Source organism: Stegodyphus dumicola, chromosome 5, assembly GCF_044657685.1.
Source record: "Stegodyphus dumicola isolate Sdum_Otavi_A_Nest chromosome 5, ASM4465768v1".
In the NCBI taxonomy this organism is placed as follows: Eukaryota; Metazoa; Arthropoda; class Arachnida; order Araneae; family Eresidae; genus Stegodyphus; species Stegodyphus dumicola.
This window is the reverse complement of record NC_140772.1, coordinates 129,517,451-129,539,893: the sequence shown is the minus strand read 5'-3', so window position 1 is coordinate 129,539,893 and position 22,443 is coordinate 129,517,451. Positions and strand designations below refer to the sequence as shown.

Genomic DNA, 22,443 nt, shown 5'->3' with positions numbered 1-22,443 from the left:
AAATCCAGCTTGACGAAGAAAGTAGTAATTTGTGTACATTCAATACACCTTTTGGCAGATACAAATTTAAAAGATTACCTTTTGGCATATGTTCAGCTCCAGAAATTTGCCAAAGAAAATTAAGCCAAATAATAGAAGGTCTAGAAGGCGTTGAATGTATTATAGGTGATATTTTTATATGGGAATCTAATGAAAAGGAACATGAGCTACGACTTAAGAAAGTACTCCAGAGAGCGCGAGAAAATAATTTGAAGTTCAATAAGGCTAAATGTAAAATAAAAGTTCATCGTGTGAATTATATAGGGCATGTGCTAAGTGAAAATGGACTAAAACTTGATTTTTCTAAAGTGGAAGCAATTGTTAAAATGCCAGAACTTACAGATGTGCCTTCGCTACAAAGATTTTTGGAAATGATAAATTATTTAGCCAAATTCATTCCTAACTTAGCTATTACTGCACCATTAAGACAGTTACTTGAGATAAATATTCTCTGGCACTGGACTGAAAAACATCAAAAAGCTTTCAAAACACTTAAAGAATTGGTTGTAAAAGTACCCTTATTACAATTCTACGATGTTAATAAGGATATAACTATTTCAGTAGATGCAAGTTCTGAAGGATTATATGCTGTTTTACTACAAGAAAACCAACCAATTGCTTATGCTTCCAGAGCTCTAACGAAAAGTCAGAAAAATTATGCTCAAATAGAAAAAGAGCTTTTAGCTATTACTTTTGGATGTTCTAAATTTCATCAATATATATATGGCAAGCGTATTACAGTTGAAACTGATCATCGACCATTAGAAAGCATAACTAAGAAACCTCTATTTAAAGCACCACAGCGATTGCAAAGTATGTCGTTAAATTTACAAAAATATGATCTAAATGTACGATGCAAAAAGGGTAAAGACTTATTAATAGCAAACACTTTGAGTAGAGCATATTTGAATACAACAGAAGAAGATAATGATGAAAATACAGAAATTTGTACGCTGATTCCAGCTTCTAATGACAAAATTTATGAACTGAAGAAAGAAAGAGAATGTGGTGTTACACTACAGTGCTTAAAGAAATATATTCTGAGAGGTTGGCCAGAAAGGAAACATCAGGTGGAAGTCAAAGTATTTTGGGACTACAGAGATGAGTTGAAAATAGAAAATGACTTATTTTTCAAAGGAGGAAGGATAATTATTCCTTTATCTTTGCAGAAAGAGATGTTAAATTTAATTCATGAGGGTCATTTTGGTATAGAAAAATGTAAGAAAAGCGCTAGAGATGTTTTGTTTTGGTCACTTATGAACAAGCATATAGAAGATAAAATTTCAAAATGTCCTATATGCAATGAATACCAGAATAAAAACATAAGAGAGCCTATGATACCACATGAAGTTCCCAATTAACCTTGGTTTAAAGTTGCAACAGATTTATTTGAGATTAACAAAGATGTATACTTATTAACTGTAGATTACTATTCCAACTTTTCTGAAATCTCCAAGCTACCGGATACTCGAAGTAAATCAGTGATCAGTTACATGAAATCTCATTTTACAAGACACGATATACCATTGATAGTGATATCTGATAATGGACCTCATTTGCAAGTAAAGAATTTGCAAAGAAATGCCAATTTAAACATATAACAAGCAGTCCATACCATCCACAGTCGAACGAATTAGCAGAGCGTTCAGTACAAACGGCGAAGAAATTTTTAAAGAAAGCTCAAGCAGATCATGCTGATTCTTATTTAGCATTGTTAGCTCATAGGAACACTACAACTAATGAGATGCTAGGATCATCAGCTCAACGACTTATGAGTAGAAGAACAAGAACGATTCTTCCTACATCCGAAGAATTACTTAAACCTCAAGTTGTGAAAAACGTAAAAGAAAAAATCAACCAAGAAAGAACTAAGCAGAAGTCGTATTATGATCTCAATACAAAACCATTACCATCGGTAAATAAAGGAGATTGTGTTAGGGTACATCAAGATAATCGCTGGAAACCAGCAGTTGTAGAAGAAGTATATAAGACGCCTAGATCATATATACTGAGATCGGGTGGATCAGTATTGAGAAGACATAGAAAAAAAATTAGAGAAAACAGTTCAGCTGTTGAAGAGAATATCAGAGGAACAGAACAAGGAGTTGATGCGCAGAAAACAGATGTAAAAGGATATGATTTCACATATTCTCAAGGGCAAAGTTTAGAAGAACAACTACCAAGTACTGCTAACTCAGAAACAAGGGAGGATGAGCAAAGAACTAGAAGTGGGAGAGTGATTAGAAAGCCGGCCAGGTATTTGGACTGATTTTAGACTGTTAAAAAAAATTGAACTCTTCAAAAAAAACGGAAGATGTAATATTTAATAATTTATAAATGGAAATATTTCATATTTAGTAACTTGTATTTGGCAACACTTTTGGATACTGATATGAAAATAGAACAATGCTGGTATTGCAGGTATCTGTAAAATTATACATTCTATTATTATAAATAAATAGTTTATAAAAACTAAAAGTGCGCCCTCATTATTCTATAGAAACAATTCTCAAAACATACCAAGCAGCACCCGACGCAAATATTTACGCAAATATTTAGAAAGCGTGTTTCCAGATTTCACGACTGAACATTTCCTTGGACTGAAAGATCTGAGTTCAGTACAGTGTTACCTATAAAACATATCTTCACATAATAAGAATCAGACGTTCGAATATATTAGCAAAACTAAACCCCATATGTGTATCTACTTGCATAACAATCCCAAACTTCCAGTGCAACTATTTCCAAAATTTCAACTCTACTATATTTACGTAATCCAATATTGTAATAAATATGCTCAACACTTTGTGTTATATTATGTAATAGCAGTACATATTTCCCACTTTGGGACACGGGCTATTTTCATCAAAATTTTTGATTTAATCACTTTGACATTTTGATTTTAATCACTCTGATTAAAGACACTTTAATTTTTAATCAGCATTTTGATGATTTTTAATCAACATTTTGGTGAAAAGTACCGTATTTATGATAGTGGGGTACATGTACTACTCACAATAAGCAATTTTGTTCTTATTCAAACACATTCGAATACATCCGAACGTTAACACTAATTTTATCTATATTTTGTTCTAAAGAGCATAAGAAATGATACAAAAAGAGTAACATAATTATACGAAACAGAATAGTTTTTAAACATTTTTATTCCCCCTAAAAAAATGGCACTGAAAAATACCAAAATTTTACATATTTTGTAAAAATTCAGAACTCTGAAAAATATCATATTTTGTAAAGAAACCATATTTATTGAAGAAAACACAAGATATATTAACGCTATAGAAGGAGCAATTAGAGAGAAATTTCGAATAATGAAAGCATATTAGAATTTAAAACGAAATTAGAAGATAAAAATTTGCATGTTAAAGATGTTGTAGATGCTAAAGAGAGAAGAATAGAAAATGTTGGAAATCCAGCAAAAGATCAATATGCTGCAATAAAAAAGTATGTTTTTGATGTTATTAACGATGCTGTTTATTCAAATGATGTTAGTCCTCTTTATGCTTTTTTTTTTCCCCAGATACTTACTTCTGTAACCCCTAATTGCATGGAATATTATTCATTTTTCAAGATTTGCAAAATACGGTATATTAGATAAAAATTCTAAATTTTTAATAGATATAGATGAATATATTAAAATTACATTTTTTAAACTACTTTTTAGATTTTGTTGGAATTCGAGTTAAGTAGGTGATAACAAATTTGAATTTGTACTGTAATAACTTACTCAATATTCTTCCATTCCATACGCGGCATCGGTGGATCTTGATATGTTATGGTATCAAATAAAGACATTTTCCTTAACTAAAGCTATTTATGAATCAAAGACTATGTACAAGTATTATATACAGATTTTCTTCACACTCTCAACTCTCTCTGTTGAAAACTCTTAATTAGCTAAACATACGGGCGGCGCAGTGCCCTCTATCCCTTTTTCTACATCACTCCCCACCTGTACTCTTTAATAAGAGTACACCAACTTACTTATATAACAATATTAACATTAATTAACAATGGATTAATACTAAATAGTACGACATATATAAATGAATAATATAAAAGAATAATCTATACTAGTATATATATCAAAGTCACAAATTAACATAATAATTAATAATATAATAATAAAAACTCAATAATATCATAAAATTCTAAATTAAATCTCGAACGGATATAACATCTGGATCGATCTTCTGAATTGTCCTTTGGGCGTGCGAACGAGGCATGTTCGAACATGTCCATCTCTTCCCATAATCACGTTTTCAATTACACCCATGTCCCAAAGTAATCCACTTCATGTCCAAGGTAGTTTGGATTGTTTTGGTCCTTCTATCAACACAACCTCTCCAGTCTTAAAGGTTCCGCTCAGTTTTAGGATTAGCGAAGTTATGTGCATTTCTAATATGTAGTAAATATTGCTCTTTCCACTTGATCCATGTTAATTTTTTAGAGCCTAGATTGGCAAAGCATCCTCCTAGTTAAAGTCTCTTTGTCGGATACCTTGTTAAAAATTTCCACGAAATGCGCGGGAAAGTTAAATGTATCACGTCCTGGCAATAACAACTGTGAAGGTGTGAGCAGGCGAGGTTCACCCAGCTCGTTGCTCTCGTACGTTAAAGGTCTATTATTTAATACACACTCGAGTTCAGTAAATATTGTAGAGCTCTTCGAAAGTCAGTAATGCTCTTCCTAAAATTTTCTTCAGAGGTTCCTTGATGCTTCTCATCAGACGCTCCCAGAATCCTCCGCACCATGGGGAACGCTCAGGTATGAATTTCCACGTTATATCTTTGGATGTCAGGAAATATCTTACACTTGACTGCTCTGATTCTTTTAAATCCCTTAATTATTTCACATGTGCTGCGGAAATTCTTGGCATTATCTGAATAAATCACTTTGCAGCTCCCTCTTCTTGCTAAAAAACGTCGTAATGAAAAAATGAAACTTTTTGCTGACGTATCTGAAAACACTTCAATGTGTACAGCACGAGTGACGGCGCATGTAAATAAGGCTATGTACACCTTTTTGTGGATATCTGCTTTTTCTTTAATAGTAACCGCTCCCGTTAAGTCAATGCCTACAACTGTGAAAGGATTACTTTGGACTACACGATCTCTTGGTAACTGACCCGTTAATTGTTTAGCGGGCTTCACTGAGAACTTTTTACACACCAGGCAAGCGTTATTAACTTTCTTTACTACTTGTCTTCCTTTAGGTATCCAAAATTTATTCCGGATTTTGAACAATGTTGCCATGACTCCTGAATAGAATACTTTTATGTGTTCACTAAATATCACTAGTTCGGTGAACTTCGTTTTCGGCAGAATAATGGGATGCTTTTCGTCACCTATTAATTCTGCTTGTTCCAAACGACCTCTGACACGCAAAATTCCTTTACTATCCAGATATGGTGCTAAACTGTAAAGCTTCGAATTTGGTGTTATTAGATTATTCCTCTCTAGTTGTTGAATATCCGAAAAATAATTCTCTCTCTGGACTTGTTTTATCCAGTACTCCTCAGCTTCTTGGATCTCCAATACAGTAAGAGGACCTTCTTCACAGGTACGTTTTCTTAGCTTGGCGACAAACTGCTTTACCCAAGCTGTAACTCTCAATAATTTTCCCAGACTACTGAATTTGCTAATGTTTAACGCAGTTTCTCCTTATGGAACCGTCACCTGAACAAAAGTGCTTAAACGGTCGAAATTTTGAGTATCAGTTTCTACTTTAAACTTCTGCTCAGGCCATTGATCTTCAAAATCTTTCAACCATGATGGATCATGCCACCAATTATTATCTTTCTCGAATGCATTTGCTGTTTCACCAGAGTTCATTTATCTGCTGGGTTTTCCGATCCTGGACAATATTTCCACTTATCAGGCGAAATAGTCTTGTATTTCTGAAACTATATTCGACACGAGCTGCTTCCACTCACGCGCTGACCCCTTTATCCACCACAAGCAAATTTCTGAGTCCGTCCACAGAACTAACCTATTTATCAAATCCTGAAACATTTTCAATAAATATTTCCCTAACCTAGCTGCAACTACAGCTCCCATCAATTCTAACCTAGGAAGGGACAACTTTTTTAACGGAGCTATCCTACTCTTCGACATTATAAACGACGTACATACCTCTCCTCTCTCATTCTTATATTTAAAATATGCCACAACTCCATATGCCACTACTGACGCACCACTGAAAATATGAATTTAAACCGAATGACCTTTACTTAGAACATCTGGAAAGTAGTACCTCTCTATTTTCAACGCTTTTAATTCCTCAATTTCAGCGCACCAATTTATCCATTTGCACCGTAACTCTTCTGGCAACTCTGAATCCCACTCCAAACCTCTCTCCCATATTTATGCATAAGTCTCTTGATTCGCACCACAAATGGAGAAATAAATCCGATTGGGTCAAACACCTTAAGTGCTGTGCTTAACGCCGATCTTTTACTATTTTCAACGATTCTAAACGATTTAACAATGATGCAATGTCTACTTTCAACCCATCCTCTTCTAAGTTTCACACCAAGCCTAACAATTTCAACTTACTATCTCTCTCAAACTTACTTTCTTCACACACCCCTTTCTGAAGCCGCAAGTCATACAACTCTTTAGAATTAGTGCTTAGCTTTCTCAAATTGAAACCTGCGTCTCTCAGAATAGATATCGCCTCTGATGAAAGACTGAAAGCTGAATCTACACTTTTCCCTCCATAATACAAATCGTCTGCATACAGTGAGCTATTTAACATCTCGACACAGTTTTTGTTTGTTTCTGTGTATTTCTTTAAATATTTGATCGTTTCACTCAATAAAAACGGTGAACAATTACATCCAAATAATACTCTGTTCATTTGCATAATTTTAAAGTCCTCACTGTCATTATCAGGATACCAGAGAAATTTTAAACATTGCCTATCTTCCCTTGCTATCCCAATCATAAAAAATGCCTTTTCTACGTCATCGCAGAATCCAATTTTAAATTTTCGAAAAGCAAGAATGATATCCAAAATATTCGGATTTAGGTTTGGGTCCTTTTCTAAGCAATCGTTTAACGATAGCTTTCCTCTTTCGCAACTGCTGCAATTAAATACCATTCGATCTTGAGTGCTTTTTTTATCTTTACGGACCACTGCTCGGAATGGCATAAAGTATCCCTCTCTCGTATCCTCACACTCTTGAATAATGTTGTTTTGTGTCTGAAATTTAATTATTTTCATAAACTGTTCCCTGACAAAGCTGTTACTTTTTAACTCTCGCTGCACCCTTTCGAACTGCCTTTTCGGTAAACCAAAATTATTTTCCAAATGCTCTAAAACATCTATTCCACAACAAGCGAGCCTCATACGTTCCGTCTACATATTTCAAATCCTCTTCAAATTGTTTAATTATTCGCTTATCGGCAGCGCTCCTTTCCGACGCGCACTCAGAAATTTCTAGACTTTCAATCTCCCAAAGTTGACGAATCTCTTCTGATATTTTCAATTCCTCCGCATCAACAAACTACTGGAGTCTGACCCTAAACCTGACTTCTTACTCTCTCCCTCCACTCTACCACTCAACGTCCAACCGAATATGCTTTCGTGCAATACTAAATAGTCTGTTAACCGATGTGTTTTCCCTGTTAAAATGCAGTTCAAATAATCGTTCCCAATTAAAATCTGTACCTCTGCAACTTCACTATCGCAGCTGTCAGATAAGTCAAATCCTTCTTCGCGTAACTTGTATGTAATTTCTGCAGATGGCCTGGGTAATGCATTGGAACATACGGTTTTTACTTCGAGTGTTTCGATGATTAGAGCGAATTCGGTCTTCTTTTTTAAAGAAGGTTTTTTTCCTTTTAAATTCTCTTACTGGCGGATTCCAAGATGCAAATGTATGAATTCTTAATCTTTCTTTACCAATAGTTGGTAAACTTGCTTTCCAAGAAATAGACTGGCAAACATAAGATCTTTCGGAAGCTGAGCCGCATAACAGCCTAACATTAAATGTGCAATTATTTCCTACCAGTTGGCCTCTCAATGTTTGATAATAAATCACGTCATTAGGAATTTGCTTACTCAGTTTTTCGAGGAATAGTGAATTAACGTTTGTCTCTTTTGCTGCGCTCGCAGTACTTTTTATGGATTTATTTTCTTGCACATCTGCGTCACCCAGGCTCTCTAAATGCTACACAGATTTGCAAATATTGCATTTAACCCACTTCGCCTTAACAAAATGGTTTTTTGTGACCTTTTTTTAAACAGCGCTTGCACTTATTGATCGTATAACGCTTTGTGTTTCTCTGAAATATTTAAGTCGCAGTGTTTTGAGAGGTGAGATTTAAGACAAAAGTCGCACATATAATTTTCGACTGATGTATTAAGCGTCGCCGTTGATACCATTTTCTTTTTATTGGAGCAACACTCTTACGACAGTTGTCAGTATTTCTTTCGCTTGTTATCGGAAGTGTTTGTTGATTAAGACCCAGAGTTAATGACTTCGACTTCTCTCTTTAGAAACAACAATAAATCTGACACTGTTCACTCTGTGCCGACCTTTTGCTCCCTACTAAACTGTAAACACTAAATCTTGCGGTATACACTTATATAAAATAGGAAGTAATAGATTGCCATAAGAATTAAAATTAATGTCTAATGTCTCTAAACTTCTTGTTTGAACCATTATTTCATCGTATAGTTTTCTTAAACTGGCTACATCACTTGAACGACGTAATGGCTCCAAAGCTAGGAGAACGTTCATATGCACACTAACTAATATTTCCTTTTTCCCAAATCTGTCAGTTAAGATTTCGATTGCCTTTTTATAGTTTTGTCCTATTAATAGCAATCCGCTTATAGCTTTTGCAGCTGAACCGGTGAGTAAAGATCTTAAATAGTTAAATTTCTCAACATTTTGAAGCGTATTGTTTTCGTGAATGGCAGCTTTATATTGAGCCCAAAATTCAGTAAATTTACATAAATCGCCGCTGAAAGTTGCTAAAGTAATGCGAGGTAATTTAGTATTATAACTAGTTTTAATTTCCGAAACTTATGAAATTGTTCCGGTTTTACCCACATTTTGAATATATCTATTGACTTTCGATTTACATCTAATGATTGATTCGCTGTATTCTAAACAATGTTCTACTTTTGTTTCTAATTAATGAACAGTGCTTTGAACATTAATGACTTCATCATATTTTAACAAGCTAGTTTCTCTCTCGATTAACACTGAAAGCGATTCCTGCAACACTTCTAGGTTCGGATTCTCGCTTTGTAATTCATCATCCAATTTCCTTATTAATTTTGTTACACTTGTACGAACCGAACTTCTAATTTTTCTATTTCTCTTTACGGTTTCTTCAAAACTCATTTTCAGAGATAAATTGCATGCAGATAAAAATGAAATGACTCACCTTCCCGGCCGATGCACCGGCCTGATGCTACCAAAAAACTTGTATGTAATAACTTACTCAATATTCCATACGCGGCATCGGTGAATCTTGTTATGTTATGGTATCAAAGAAAGACACTTTCCTTAACTAAAGCTATTTATGAATCAAAGACTATGTACAAGTATGATATACAGATTATAGGATATCTAGTTCCTACCACTCTCTTCACACTCTCAACTCTCTGTGGTGAAAACTTTTAATTAGCTAAACATACGGGCGGCGCAGCGCCCTGTATCTCTTTTTCTATAACACCTGTAAATCAAGATAAATCCACCTATAACGATAATGAGTTTAAAGTAGAAATTCGAACAAAAAAGGTTTCTATAGGTCAGCCTTATTTGAAAATTGAAGTGTTAGATTGAAGACCTTATAAGGTATTTCTCCTTAGCGTGCCTTCGTGGTGTAACGGTAGCACGCTTGGCCGATATTCCAGAGGTCCGTGATTCGATTCCGGCGAAGGCGGTTGAATATTTTTCAACTTTTCTGCTTCCAGTTAACCTAATGACTCTACAACCTGAATTATAAAAGTTATCCCTAAATAAATGGATGTTAATTGGGATGAGGTTTCTGAGGACAGGAATTTAAGCATTGACTTAATTAACTGCGATTTGATTTCTATGTATCAGAAATTATCTAAATATTTCATCTGTGAATATAGAAATAAAGTATATTGGGATAATATTTCAACTTATCAAATATTATAGAACCGTAGATATGCATGAAAACTTCATTAATTGGGATATTATATTTAGATATTAAATATTATCTGAAAAATTCATTTTAGATAACAAAGATAAAATAAATTGGGATAAAATTTCAGAATATCAGACGTTAAGGAATATATATATATATATATTTTAGAAAATTTTGCAGAATTAGACATGAAATTAATTTCTAGATATAAAAAATTAATATAAAATTCTATAGAAGAGTAAAAGATGTAGAAGATTAGAATGAAATAATTAAACATAAAAAAATGAATGATTTTTTTAAAAAATAATCATGAAGATAAAGACGGGAATAAACATGAAGATTAAATTGAGATAATAAGATGATAATGATAATATTAATTTATCATGAGGACAATTTATCATGATGATACTAATTTATCATAATTGATAATATTACATGAATAATGCTAATTTATGTAAATAAGTATCCGAAACTTTTATTAAAAGACATTGTGAGAAAATTTTCATTATATTATTATCTCAAATCTATGCAAAAATACGAAATTAACCACATACCGATTCCTTTTTAAGTTTTAAATTTGCATTTATTCGTATCTCCTTAAAAGTATTTACCAATAAACGTATGTAAAGTTTGTAAATGGTTTATTAATATATTTTAAAGAAACAGAAGGGACTAAAAATCCCCTGTTTGTTATAGAATTAGGAAATTCTTTTGAATTTTTGAATATACGCTGTATATATTTAACTTATATATAGCTATATAAAATTTAATTTAATATTTATTATATATAGCTATATAAAATTTAATAAATTAAAAAAATAGGTTTTTTGATTACAATATAACTTGCCTTAAAGGAATAAAAAATTTAATAAATTTAGAAATTAAATTGTTCTAGAAATCCTATAACTGCACTGAAAAGATTACAAAACTTAGTGAATTTAAAAGAATTAGATTGTTCTGAAAATAATATAACTTCACTTAAAAGAGTAAAACATTTAATAAATTTAGAAAGATTTATTTTAGAAAACATGATTCCAAAAATGATAATGATGTCAAAGCTTCTGGGGAAAACAAAAAATATTATAGCCCAGCAAATATTTAGAGAAGATGAAGAACATAGAGAAATGAAAAATATTCCTAAAATTAAATTAACCAAGTTTAATTAAAAGATTGAAGAAGAAATAAATATTATAAATTCTTTAATCGAATTAAACCATAAACCAAGTAAATAGGATATAAATTTTCTTATATTTAATTATTTTTATAAATTATATTCTTAAATTAAAAAATGAATAATGATTTAGAAAACAGAAAAAGTATTCTTTATATATTACATGCATTCATGTATGTTATTCAAAGACATAAAACCTTTTCGATTAATTGCACTTTATAAAGTATTATTTCTATGGTATTTTAATAAAATAATGCTAGATCATTTTGTACGCTGTAAACTTAAAGCATTACATGCAAAGAGCAAAGATACTGAGCATTTTATTCAATTGTCAAGAAATTCAAATTACACTAATTATAATGATGAAATTTCTCTGATATTATGTAAAACTGAATATCTTGTAGAACAGCTGAAAAAAAAGGCCTTTAAAAAATGTCTACCAATAAATGAGTATCAAATAGTACCGAGAAATTCAAAACTTAAAAGATTTAAAACCAGGTGAATACCCGGCGATATATTAAGGAAATAATTTTACAAAATACGGTTATAGACTCGTAGCAAAATTAGAAATTAATGGTGAAGAAAATAAATATTTTCTTACAAAAAATATATTAGAAAATATTTCCGATAACGATATCAGAAATGGGAAATATATAATGATGGTTTATTTATTTAGGGAGGTTTTAAAAGATAAATATCATGATTATACACTGAAGTGACAAAAGGCATGGGATACTTCCCCCTAATATTTTGTCGGCCCTCCTTTTTCCCGGCAAAGTGCAGCAACTCAACGTGGCATGGACTCAACAAGTCGTTGGAAGTCCCCTGCAGGAATATTGAGCCATGCTGCCTCAATAGATGTCCATATAATTGTGAAAGTGTTGACGGTGCAGGATTTTGGGCACGAATTGACCTCTCGATGATGTCCCATAAATGTTCGATGGGATTCATGTCGGGCGATCTAGGTGGCCAGATCATTCGCTGGAATTGTCCAGAATGTTCTTCTAACAAATCGCGAACAATTGTGGCCCGGTGACATGGCGCATAGTCATCCATAAAAATCCCATCGTTGTTTGAGTACGTGAAGTCCATGAATGGCTGTAAGTGATCTCCAAGTAGCTGAAGGTATCCATTTCCAGTCAATGATCGGTTCAGTTGCACCAGAGGACCGAGTCCATGCCATGTAAAAACAGCCCAGGCCATTATGGAACCACCACCAGCTTGAACAGTGCCTTGTTGACAACTTGGGTCCATGGCTTCGTGGGGTCTGCGCCACACTCGAACCCTACCATCAGCTCTTACCAACTGAAATCGTAACTCATCTGACCAAGCCACGGTTTTCCATTCGTTTAGGGACCAACCGATATGCTCACGAGAGTCGCTGCAGGCGATGTCGTGCAGTCAGTAAAGGCACTCGAGTCGGTCTTCTGCTGGCGTAGCCCAAGGAAGACAAATTTCGCCGCACTGTCCTATCGGACACGTCCCTCGTACGTCCCACATTGATTTCTGCGGTTATTTGACGCAGTGTTGCTTGTCTGTGAACATTGACAACTCTACGCAGACGTCGCTGGTCTCGGTCGTTAAGTGCAGGTGGTCGGCCACTGCGCTGTCCATGGTGGGATGTTATGCCTGAAATTAGATACTCTCGGGACAATGACCCATGCGTCTAGCTCCAACTACCATTCCGCGTTCAAAGTCTGTTAATTCTCATCGTGCGGCCATAATCACGTCAAAGCCTCTTCACATGAATAACTTGAACACAAATGAAAGCCCTGCCAAAGCACTTCGCATTTATACATTTTCTACGCGATACTACTGCCATCTGTATATTTGCATATTGCTATCCCATGACTTTTGTCACTTCAGTGTATAAGGAAAGAAGCATTAAGTTTTTATAATTTTATATATACGTTATTCTCTTAAATTCTTTACAAAATTTGATATTTTTCAGGGGGATAAACATTTACCCTTCTGTATTCTTCACAAAATATGACATTTTTGGGGTTCTAAATTTTTTACAGAATATGTAATATATATATTTAGTGTCATTTCATTTTTTGGGGTATAAAAATGTTTAAAAATTCTTTTATTTCTTGTAATTATTTTCCTCTTTTTGTATCCTTTTTTTATGCTTTTTATATTAAAATGCTTTTTATATTAAATTAAATTTTGTATCAACTTTCGGGTGTACTCGAGTGTGTATGAGTAAGAACTAAATTGCTTATTGTGAGTAGTACATGTATCCCAATTTAGGAAATATGTCCTATAGTGCGGTACATATACTAATTGTAACTTTGCTGATTTTAAGTGATCATCCTCTTATGTTTAAATGTAACAACTCAGAATCATAACTCCTGTATTCCTTAGGAGAAAAAGCGTGCTGTCGATTTTAGTTTTTCATACTCTAGCTGCTTAGTGTAGTGGGACAATTGAAGACTCCGTTGCCCCATGCACTTTTACTTGTTGACCTGTTGAATGGTTATTTGCAGACGGATAACTTCAGTTTAAGAAATGAATCATATTAGTAGGCTTTAAGATTATTCTAATTTTTAACACGTAACAAGCAGTTTTGGTATAAGTGCAAAAATAAAAAAACAATTTATGCTATTTGCTCACTATAGGAAAAATTGAATTTCGCAAGTTCCTCCTTGTGTTTTGGTTTGGGGGGGATACATCCATCTCTATGTTACACAGCCCATGCATAAAAATAAGCTTTAAAGGTATATAATTTAGACGGCCCCCCAAAAATATCAAATTCAAACTGTTTAACCCACTTACATCATAATCAAAATTGTTATATTTCCCCTTGCAATGCAGCGGGAGACAAATTTTAAGAGAAATCTATGCCGGAAAAGTAAGAAAACGTACAGGTAACTTTGAGTAAATGGATATCTCGGTAATTTGTATTGAAATTGAATAAATGTAACTGACTACTATATTAGCTGTAACCGTAATTCCATCCTCTTGTTTACATTGCGTTTGGCGAATAGTATGAGTTACCACATCATATCATTTATCGCCACTCTTGGCAATAATTTTTTTTTTTTTTTTAATCCTGGGTGGGCTATACTGAAGCTGTGCCGTTTATTATAATTTTGTATGTGCTATCCGAACATATCCAACAAAATAAAATCCCTTTTGCGCTCTTCCCATGTGTTAGAAAAATTCCGTTTTACCAGAGCTTTTCAAAATGACAAATAAAAAAATTTAAAGAAATTTCTAAAGGTTAACAATTTTATGTATAAAATCATTCCTAATTTTTGACCCTCCTTCACCCTTTTGGTGCTACTTTGGTAGACGGTTGCACGGATTTTGGCGATTTTTTGCCGATTTTTCTTTTGGCGAGTAATACAACTTATGGTAAACCCATTGCTAAATAAGTTATTTATGGTAACCGATACTTTGTTGTCATTTTATTCAAAATATAATGCGTTTTATTACGCATTAAATATTATTAACGGCTTCTAAATATTAAAAATCAATTTAATTTTGCATTTTTATTTGAAATAAAAATTTTATTGTTTATCATTTTTTATGAAATTTTGTATTGTGGATGATGTATAATCAATGACGTCACCTTACTTTAACAGTAATTGGTTTTAATATGTATACATTTAATCTAATGTTTTAAATATTATTTATGGATGTTAAATATTAAAATACAATTTAATTTTGCATCTTTTTAAAAATGATTTTATTATGTATGAATTTTTAAATAATTTTAATTCTAAGCGTAGCTCTCTGATTGGTTATAGAATATTTGTGTATTAACGAGATGTAATCAGCTCCCTGATTGGTTACTGAAAATTTGTGCATTTCCGCGCCATTTTAAAATTTAATTCATATCTTCAAAGATGTCTGTTTCTAAGATGAATGTTGTTATTGGTAATTACCAAGAATTATTGGTATCGGAATCAAAAAATTGTCCTTTGAGACCTTATTTTAGCCAGCCTGGCTTTCCTAATCAAAGATTTGTTTACAAATTGTTAGAAGGGCCAGAGGAAATGTATTTTAAATTTTTGGAGGAAACCTCGCTAATTGCTTCTTCAATGAAGTGCGAGAAATGTCGATCACAGATGAAGATGGTTAAGAGGAGACGATTGCGAGGACGGCCGTATATGGTATTGTGGTCACGGTGGAAGAAATAATCGCTGTAACGGTAAAAAAAGTATTAGAAATTCCTCCTTTTTTACCGGCAGTAAACTTTCAATTGCTGTCATTTAAGCTCTAGTGTACGAAATATTCATGGGTTTTTCGTACGATAGAATTCAATGTGAGCTCGGTATTTTTTCAGAAGCTGTAGCCGACTGGCGCATTTATGTAACCGACGTTTTAATTAATTTTGTAGAAACTAAAACGGAGAAGTTCGGAGGGCCAGGGAAAATCGTGGAGATTGATGAGTCCAAAATCGGGAAAAGAAAGTTTAACAAAGGTCGATTCGTTGAAGGGCAGTGTATTTTGGGGGGGGGAATAGAGCGCGATTCAGGTTCTGTTTTTTAGTTGCTGTGCCAGACAGAACAGCGGATACTCTTCTCCCTTTAATTAAGGATTGGATCGAACCGGGAACGCAGATTATTTCGGACTGCTGGAAAGCTTATGACCGTTTGAGCGAAGAAGGTTTTAATCTCTTGCAAGTTAACCATTCGGTCCAATTCGTAGATCCTGAAACCGGAGCTCATACTAACACAGTTGAAAGACAATGCCGTGACTTCAAAAATTCTTTGCCGGTTTACAATCGTCGAGGAGATTTTGAAGGATACATAGGCTGGTATTTGTTTAGGAAAATTTGCTCTGCATTGAATGAGCATCCATACGTTAAATTTCTCGAAATTATTCGAGACATAAACTGGGATGATTACCATGTACTTCAGGGAGGGGCGATTAAAGAATCTTCGAAATCTTAAAAACAATACCTATTGTTGGATTTTTTTCAAATTTTTTTGTTATTTTTAATTTTCATGATCCATTAATTTGGCTCTAAATTGCTTTATATATTTATAATTTTTTTTTTAAATTTTTTTATTTCTGCCCTTGATATGACATTTTTCAAATTTTTTTCATTGATATCTAAATTATGATTCCGATTTTTTTTTGTGGTACTTATCAATAAACAACACGTTAAATTACTCAAAAAATGTTAAGTACATATTTTTCTTTTATTTTATAATTGTATACTTCAATTTTTGTTAAAAAAATTAATACACTATTTTCAAAAATTGCTGAGATAATTATTGCCACATATGTTTTAATGTTAATCATATTCTATATAACGTATTTTAAAGTATTTGAATTTTATAATATTATAATTCTTTTAAATGTTCGTATGATGGTTTTTAATTCGATATTCAATTTCAGTAATATTTTAATCTAATTAAACGTTGGCACAATGTTTTTATAGCGGTGTTTTTATTCTCTTCTTTGCTATATAAAAGTAATAATAACCTTACCTTAGTATTTCGTACTCATAGTAAATGTATTTATTTACACTTGCCTGCCATCTTAAAAAACGACATTTTCAACAAAAAATTAATCCATTACTTTTAACGATATTTATTTTTTTAAAGTTTCGAATACTTTACTGTGCGTAAAAACAGCGTTTTTCAAGATGGCTGACTATGGCGCAAAAATCGTGCCAACAATTGCGCCAATCTAAATCGCCAAAAATCCGTGCAACCGTCTACCAAAGTTGTACCCTGCTTTTTAGTAATTTAGAATTCTTTAGATACAATATTCTTAAATTAAACTATTTTTACCATTGGTTCTTCTTTGGTATTCCATACATCCTCGCTTGCAGGAGACTTCTTTACTTCAGGCACAGGTATGGATTCATATCGTTGTAGTGCAGGACGTTTCAAAAGACTAGAAATATGTTTACTTGAGCTCCATGCACTTGAAGAGTTTTCTTTTACCTGTAAGTTAATATAATAAATTTAATATACAACAGCATAATGTGTGTTCTTTAAAATTGCCAATGTAAACTTTTCCGTAAAAATCTAATGCTTGATGCATCAATACGTCAAAACCTTTTGTCAAATGAAATTCATAACTTTCATGCCCAGAATTTTAATATTCTGTATTTGAGCAATAAAATGTAAAATATTGGTAAAGCAAAAAGTATTTAACACTATAAAATTTACTTACATCGCTAATTTTTTCCATAATTTGAAATTTTGAAGCTCTAAATGGTAAAATAGCAAACGAATTCAAGTCTATTCTAATAACTAAATAATTTCTCTTAGTATTAAACTTTTAAATGACTTCTCGCGTGCAGGACCATAAGTCGATGGACACGTGGATTTATATGAATAAAAAAATTAAGTACAATAAGTAATTTTTTTTCCCCAGATAGTGATATACCACATTATTTTGTTTTTCACAAAAAGAAAATTATAAAAAATTTTTCGGTACTTTTCCATTTTGCTGGCGCAGGCGATTAAGTCGCCAAAAATGGTATAACCGATGCCAAACTGTATGTCCCTCCAGGTAACCTTTTACCGCCACATTTTCAAAATAAGTCGAGGCCATTTTTTATCGGTCACTTCATTTTCCTAATATGTCAAAAATGGATGAAAAACAAATGAAAATTTTGGATTTTCCCAGAACAGAGGAAGAATCTGTCAAATTCTTTCAAGCGAAAGGCGTTGTGCTTATTATCATGAAATGAAATTGTATTTCGGAGACGAAATTCAGTGGCGCTGCAGCCTTTCATTTTGTCGCAGTAACAGAAGTATCCGGTAAGGCATATGGTTTGAGTCATTAAAATTGAATTTCTTGAAGTGTGTGATGTTTATTTATGGTTGGAGTGAAGAATTAACTTGAGTTAAATGGTGTGAAACGATTGTCAGTCAGTTGGAAATCGGTCACGGAACAATTGTGGGCTGAAATAAGGTGAGGTTTGTGTGGATTCTTTGCTTAAACGTCAACAACGGAAAATAGTAGGACTTTTTATGATCGTCGAAGCGGATGAAAGTATGTTCAGGAAGAGCAAAAACAAAAAACAATGCAGGACAGATTCTACCGCAATACTGGATCTTTGAAGTGAATAGAATGTAAATAGTGAAAGAATAGCGATCTTTGATTTCCTTGTGAAGCTTGCAAACCGATACATGAGAAACAATTAAGGAAATTATATTAGGATTAAGGATATTGGAAGCAATTAAGGAAAATTTCGTAAAAGGAACTATAATTCAGATTCGTGGAAATCATACTGCACTCTAAAACTGGAAGAGAAAAGTTTAAAACGTTTCAAAGGGAACTAACTATAAATATAATTTTGTCGATCCGGAAACTGGAACGCACACATAAAACATAGATAGAGTAGCGCCAAATGGCGAAATAAAAAACACAGAGGAACAGCACGTCATCATCTGAAAAGTTATCTCATGAATTTACGTGAAGAAAGGAAACGAAAAACCCATTTGAAAAAAATTTAAATGATATTAAAATGTTTATGCCTATAAAGTAAAAAATTCTTAGAACTAACATTTGTTAATTTTTTTTTATGTGTATACTGTGTGTTGTCGCCAAGAAAGTCAGCTTGTCAAGATTTCCGCTGGCGAAATGAAAATGTACCAAAAATTCTGAAAGTTTTCAGATCTTAACGGTCGCCCAAAAGGGTTTGTTAAGGTTTTATACCCTCTCATTGAACTCGCAATCTAACAGTCTGTTGTTGCACTCACTCCAACTAACTCTTTTTATTTTCATTTATTTTACTTTATTTTATTTTTTGTCTTTTTAGCTTTATTATTAAGCATTATTTTCTTCACACCTACACCAAACACATTTCAACAGAAAATTACAAAAATTTTAAAAGCAGCATGGCAATGTAGGTTTAGAATTTCCGATGTAGCGTTAAGTAGATGTAGCATACACTTTTCTGTTTTTTTTTTTTTTTTTTTTTTCCCAGTCTTTTCTCAGTTCATCATATCAATGTTCTTTTTTCTTACTAAGATGGCTTTACAAAACACTTTTTGTCTTTTTATTAACATTTCGTGTGTTTATTTTATTTATTAAATTCCACGTTCTTAGCGCTGACACCACATAGAAAAGTCGATTCCACAGCAAAATCACAAAATATTTAAAAACACCATAACTTTGGAATTTCCCGACCGCCTCGCGCGCTGGAAATATATATATATATTTCCTATAGCGTTGCCACTGCTCGCTTTGAAATCGCTGAGTTTGTTAAACACAAATTCGTTAAAATTTTACAAAATTTGAAATAGATAATAAAATAAATTCGAAATTCAAAATTCGGGCTTCGATGTGCCCATGTTCGGGTGGGGGACGTTATTTAAAATTAGATGGCTCTAGGTACCATTGTTTTTTCACAAGCGAGAAACTTGGATGCATTCATGCTGATTCTTCATCACTTAATTTCTTTAAATATAATACAAGGCGATAATATTTAGTGGAAACAATTTGAAAAGGGATTCCGCTTATAGCGATTTAATATAAAATGCCGTTTCTAGACTAATATCTCATTCGTAATATACTCATATTTCCTTTTGGGATAAAAACCTTCTATGAAAAATAATTTCTATTTTTAAAAAACTCATTTTTAAGTTTCTTCAAAAATAGAGGTAAAATTTATCGGGTAGACATCGTATCCAAAATCTGAGGCCGGAAAATGTACATGGATATCAGTGTATATTAAGTAACTGAAGTATCTGCAAGTTTTAAAGATAAGTGAAACTCCCTTTTTTCTTGATATTATTGAAATTAGAAATAGCAAATGAGGATACCAAATTTATGATGATTTTATTGGTACCAAATTGGTACGAAAATGATGATACTAATTTTATATAAAAAAAATTTTGAAACATGATGTTTTCCTAGTAAAAAGAATTTTAATCCAGTTAGAACTTTAGGAAGTGTCTAGCGGGATTTTACAAAGCTAAAAACTACCGAAGATAGCAGAGTAGAATATGTTCGGTTCGATTATTTGAATATGGGAAAGCAACGAGGGCTATCTGTCTGAGAAGAGTGCCTTCGTGGAGGACTTTCTGAGGGAAACTGCCTCGTATTCATGTTTCAGATAGGAGGAACCACAAAAGCAAACACGTAGCGAGCCCGTTCACTTAGGTTCGACCCAAACCAGGTCGAATTACCAGCATCCAGAAATCTTAACCACTGAGTCACTGGTGGGACAGGAGTAGAATATGAAAAGGTTTGGTTTTGGTTTATTTAACTAATGGCAAAACACACGAGGACTATCTGCCTAAGAGAAGGGATGCCTTCGTGGAGGATTTTCTAAGAAAAACTAGCTAGTATACACGTTACACATGGCGAAAACCACGAAAACGCCCATGCAGCCAGCCCGTTCGCTGAGATTCCCAACCTCGAGCAGAACTATCAGCGTTCAGCGACTTAACCGCTCGGCCCCTGATGAGCGTACTATATAAAAAGGATTTAAATGATCAGAAAACTTTAGAAATTTTTGCACTTAGCATAAGATCATCTGAGGTAGTGCACATAAAAATATACCAAACTTCGTTTAAGTCCTTGATGAAAGTACATGAAATCATAAGCCGCTAAGTATCTTAACTCAAATGAATCTTATTAAGCGTATGATATCTATAAAGATGCTAGCTAACGAAATTACGGATTATTACGAGGCGGATTATTTAACCAATATTTTTTAAATTATAGATCAGCTTATAGAAATAGGTCTTTGAAATTTCAGAAGAACTCCTGACTATTTTGTACTGCATGGTTTAACCAAATAATTCGAAATTTTCAGTATCACAATATTGTCTCATAAGTAGTTGCTCGATCTAAATACGCCAAAAGTTGATTTACTAAATGCCAGTTTAAAGACGAGAGAATAACCAAGTTCAATAGTTTTTAGTTACTAAATGTAACGATTATGTGAAAATATGTTCTGAAAACGCGATGCCTAAAATATTTTAGCAAGAAATAAATGTTAAATCATGTTTCAGCAGAAATGCTAGCGATAATTAAACAAAGAATCTTGGCAGGGGCAAACATAGAAGTGTATGAATTTACTAAGCCTTGTGTTTTTAACCTAATCAATACGTTTCTTACTTTCTTTTCCTTTTAGCAGTTTTGGGGGAAAGTGTCAGAAATTTGTTTTCCCTCTACGCTTGCGTAGTGCTGAAAATGTGTTATAACGAACGGGTTTTTAACCGTCACTGAAAGCCTTGGTACGTGTGGATACAGAAGAAGCTGACTGCGGATACAGTAAATTACTATTATTATTATTATGAGGATAGAAGCCACCTATTGATGCAGTACATGTCTTTTTGTGAATGGTAGAAAGTGAATAGAATGCGGTAATGCAGTAGGGGTCAGCGTCCACCATGTACCAACATGTCGAATCTATTTATGAATCCAAGATCCTGCCGATAAAATCTATTAATTCGGTTGTCTATTAAGCTATTCTCCATGGAGCTGGCTCTCATGTCTCAGTAATGTAAATGTGATAACGTGGTTACCACCTGTTTCTTTCTAGTATAAGAAAGTTCTGTACATGTATTTTTTCTGTACATGAAGAAAGTTCTGTACATGTATTTATTCTGTACATGAAGAAAGTTCTGTACATGTATTTATTCTGTACATGAAGAAAGTTCTGTACATGTATTTTTTCTATGATCTAACATTTACACGAATACTCATTCTCCATCCTCACTGTAGAAAACTATCCCTTTTATCTATAAGCGTATACTGCCAGCAATACTGGTAAATACACTCGTGTCCATAAATTAAGGAGAATTCGGAGTCATGCGGAAATCGAACTCTAAAATAAATATATCACCTGTAAAATCACTACACACATCTTAAAGAATCATATGCAAATTTCAGGAAGTAACCAGATGACACCGATGGTACGTCACAATGAGGAGAGTGTAAGAGAGTGATATATAAGGAATACAGGCAAAAAAGTAAAATTGTTCGCAAGCGCTTTATAGGCATTTCAGTGCAATAACCGGATAGTTATGACACAAAGGCCGCATTTGCATGATTTTTTACGTGGTAGAATTATCGGCCGTCTGGAATGTGGGCGTACCCAACTGGAAGTATCAGACGTACTTGGAATTGCCCAGAGTATCATCTCCA

General features: G+C 33.2%; 1 protein-coding gene across 2 annotated transcripts in view; it reads right to left on the bottom strand.

The window, feature by feature from the left end:
* The window catches only part of LOC118190852 (dynein axonemal heavy chain 6-like), a 77,255-nt gene extending 59,689 nt beyond the window's left edge, over positions 1-17,566 (bottom strand). For both annotated transcript variants that reach the window (XM_085817063.1, XM_085817062.1), the window contains exons 1-2: positions 17,506-17,566; positions 17,118-17,273 (exon numbers count right to left, since the gene is read on the bottom strand). In XM_085817063.1, coding sequence (XP_085673189.1) covers positions 17,118-17,273; positions 17,506-17,523 — 174 coding nt within the window. In that variant the 5' untranslated portion in view covers positions 17,524-17,566. The remainder of the gene's footprint in view (positions 1-17,117; positions 17,274-17,505) is intronic.
* Positions 17,567-22,443: the final 4,877 nt, after the last annotated feature.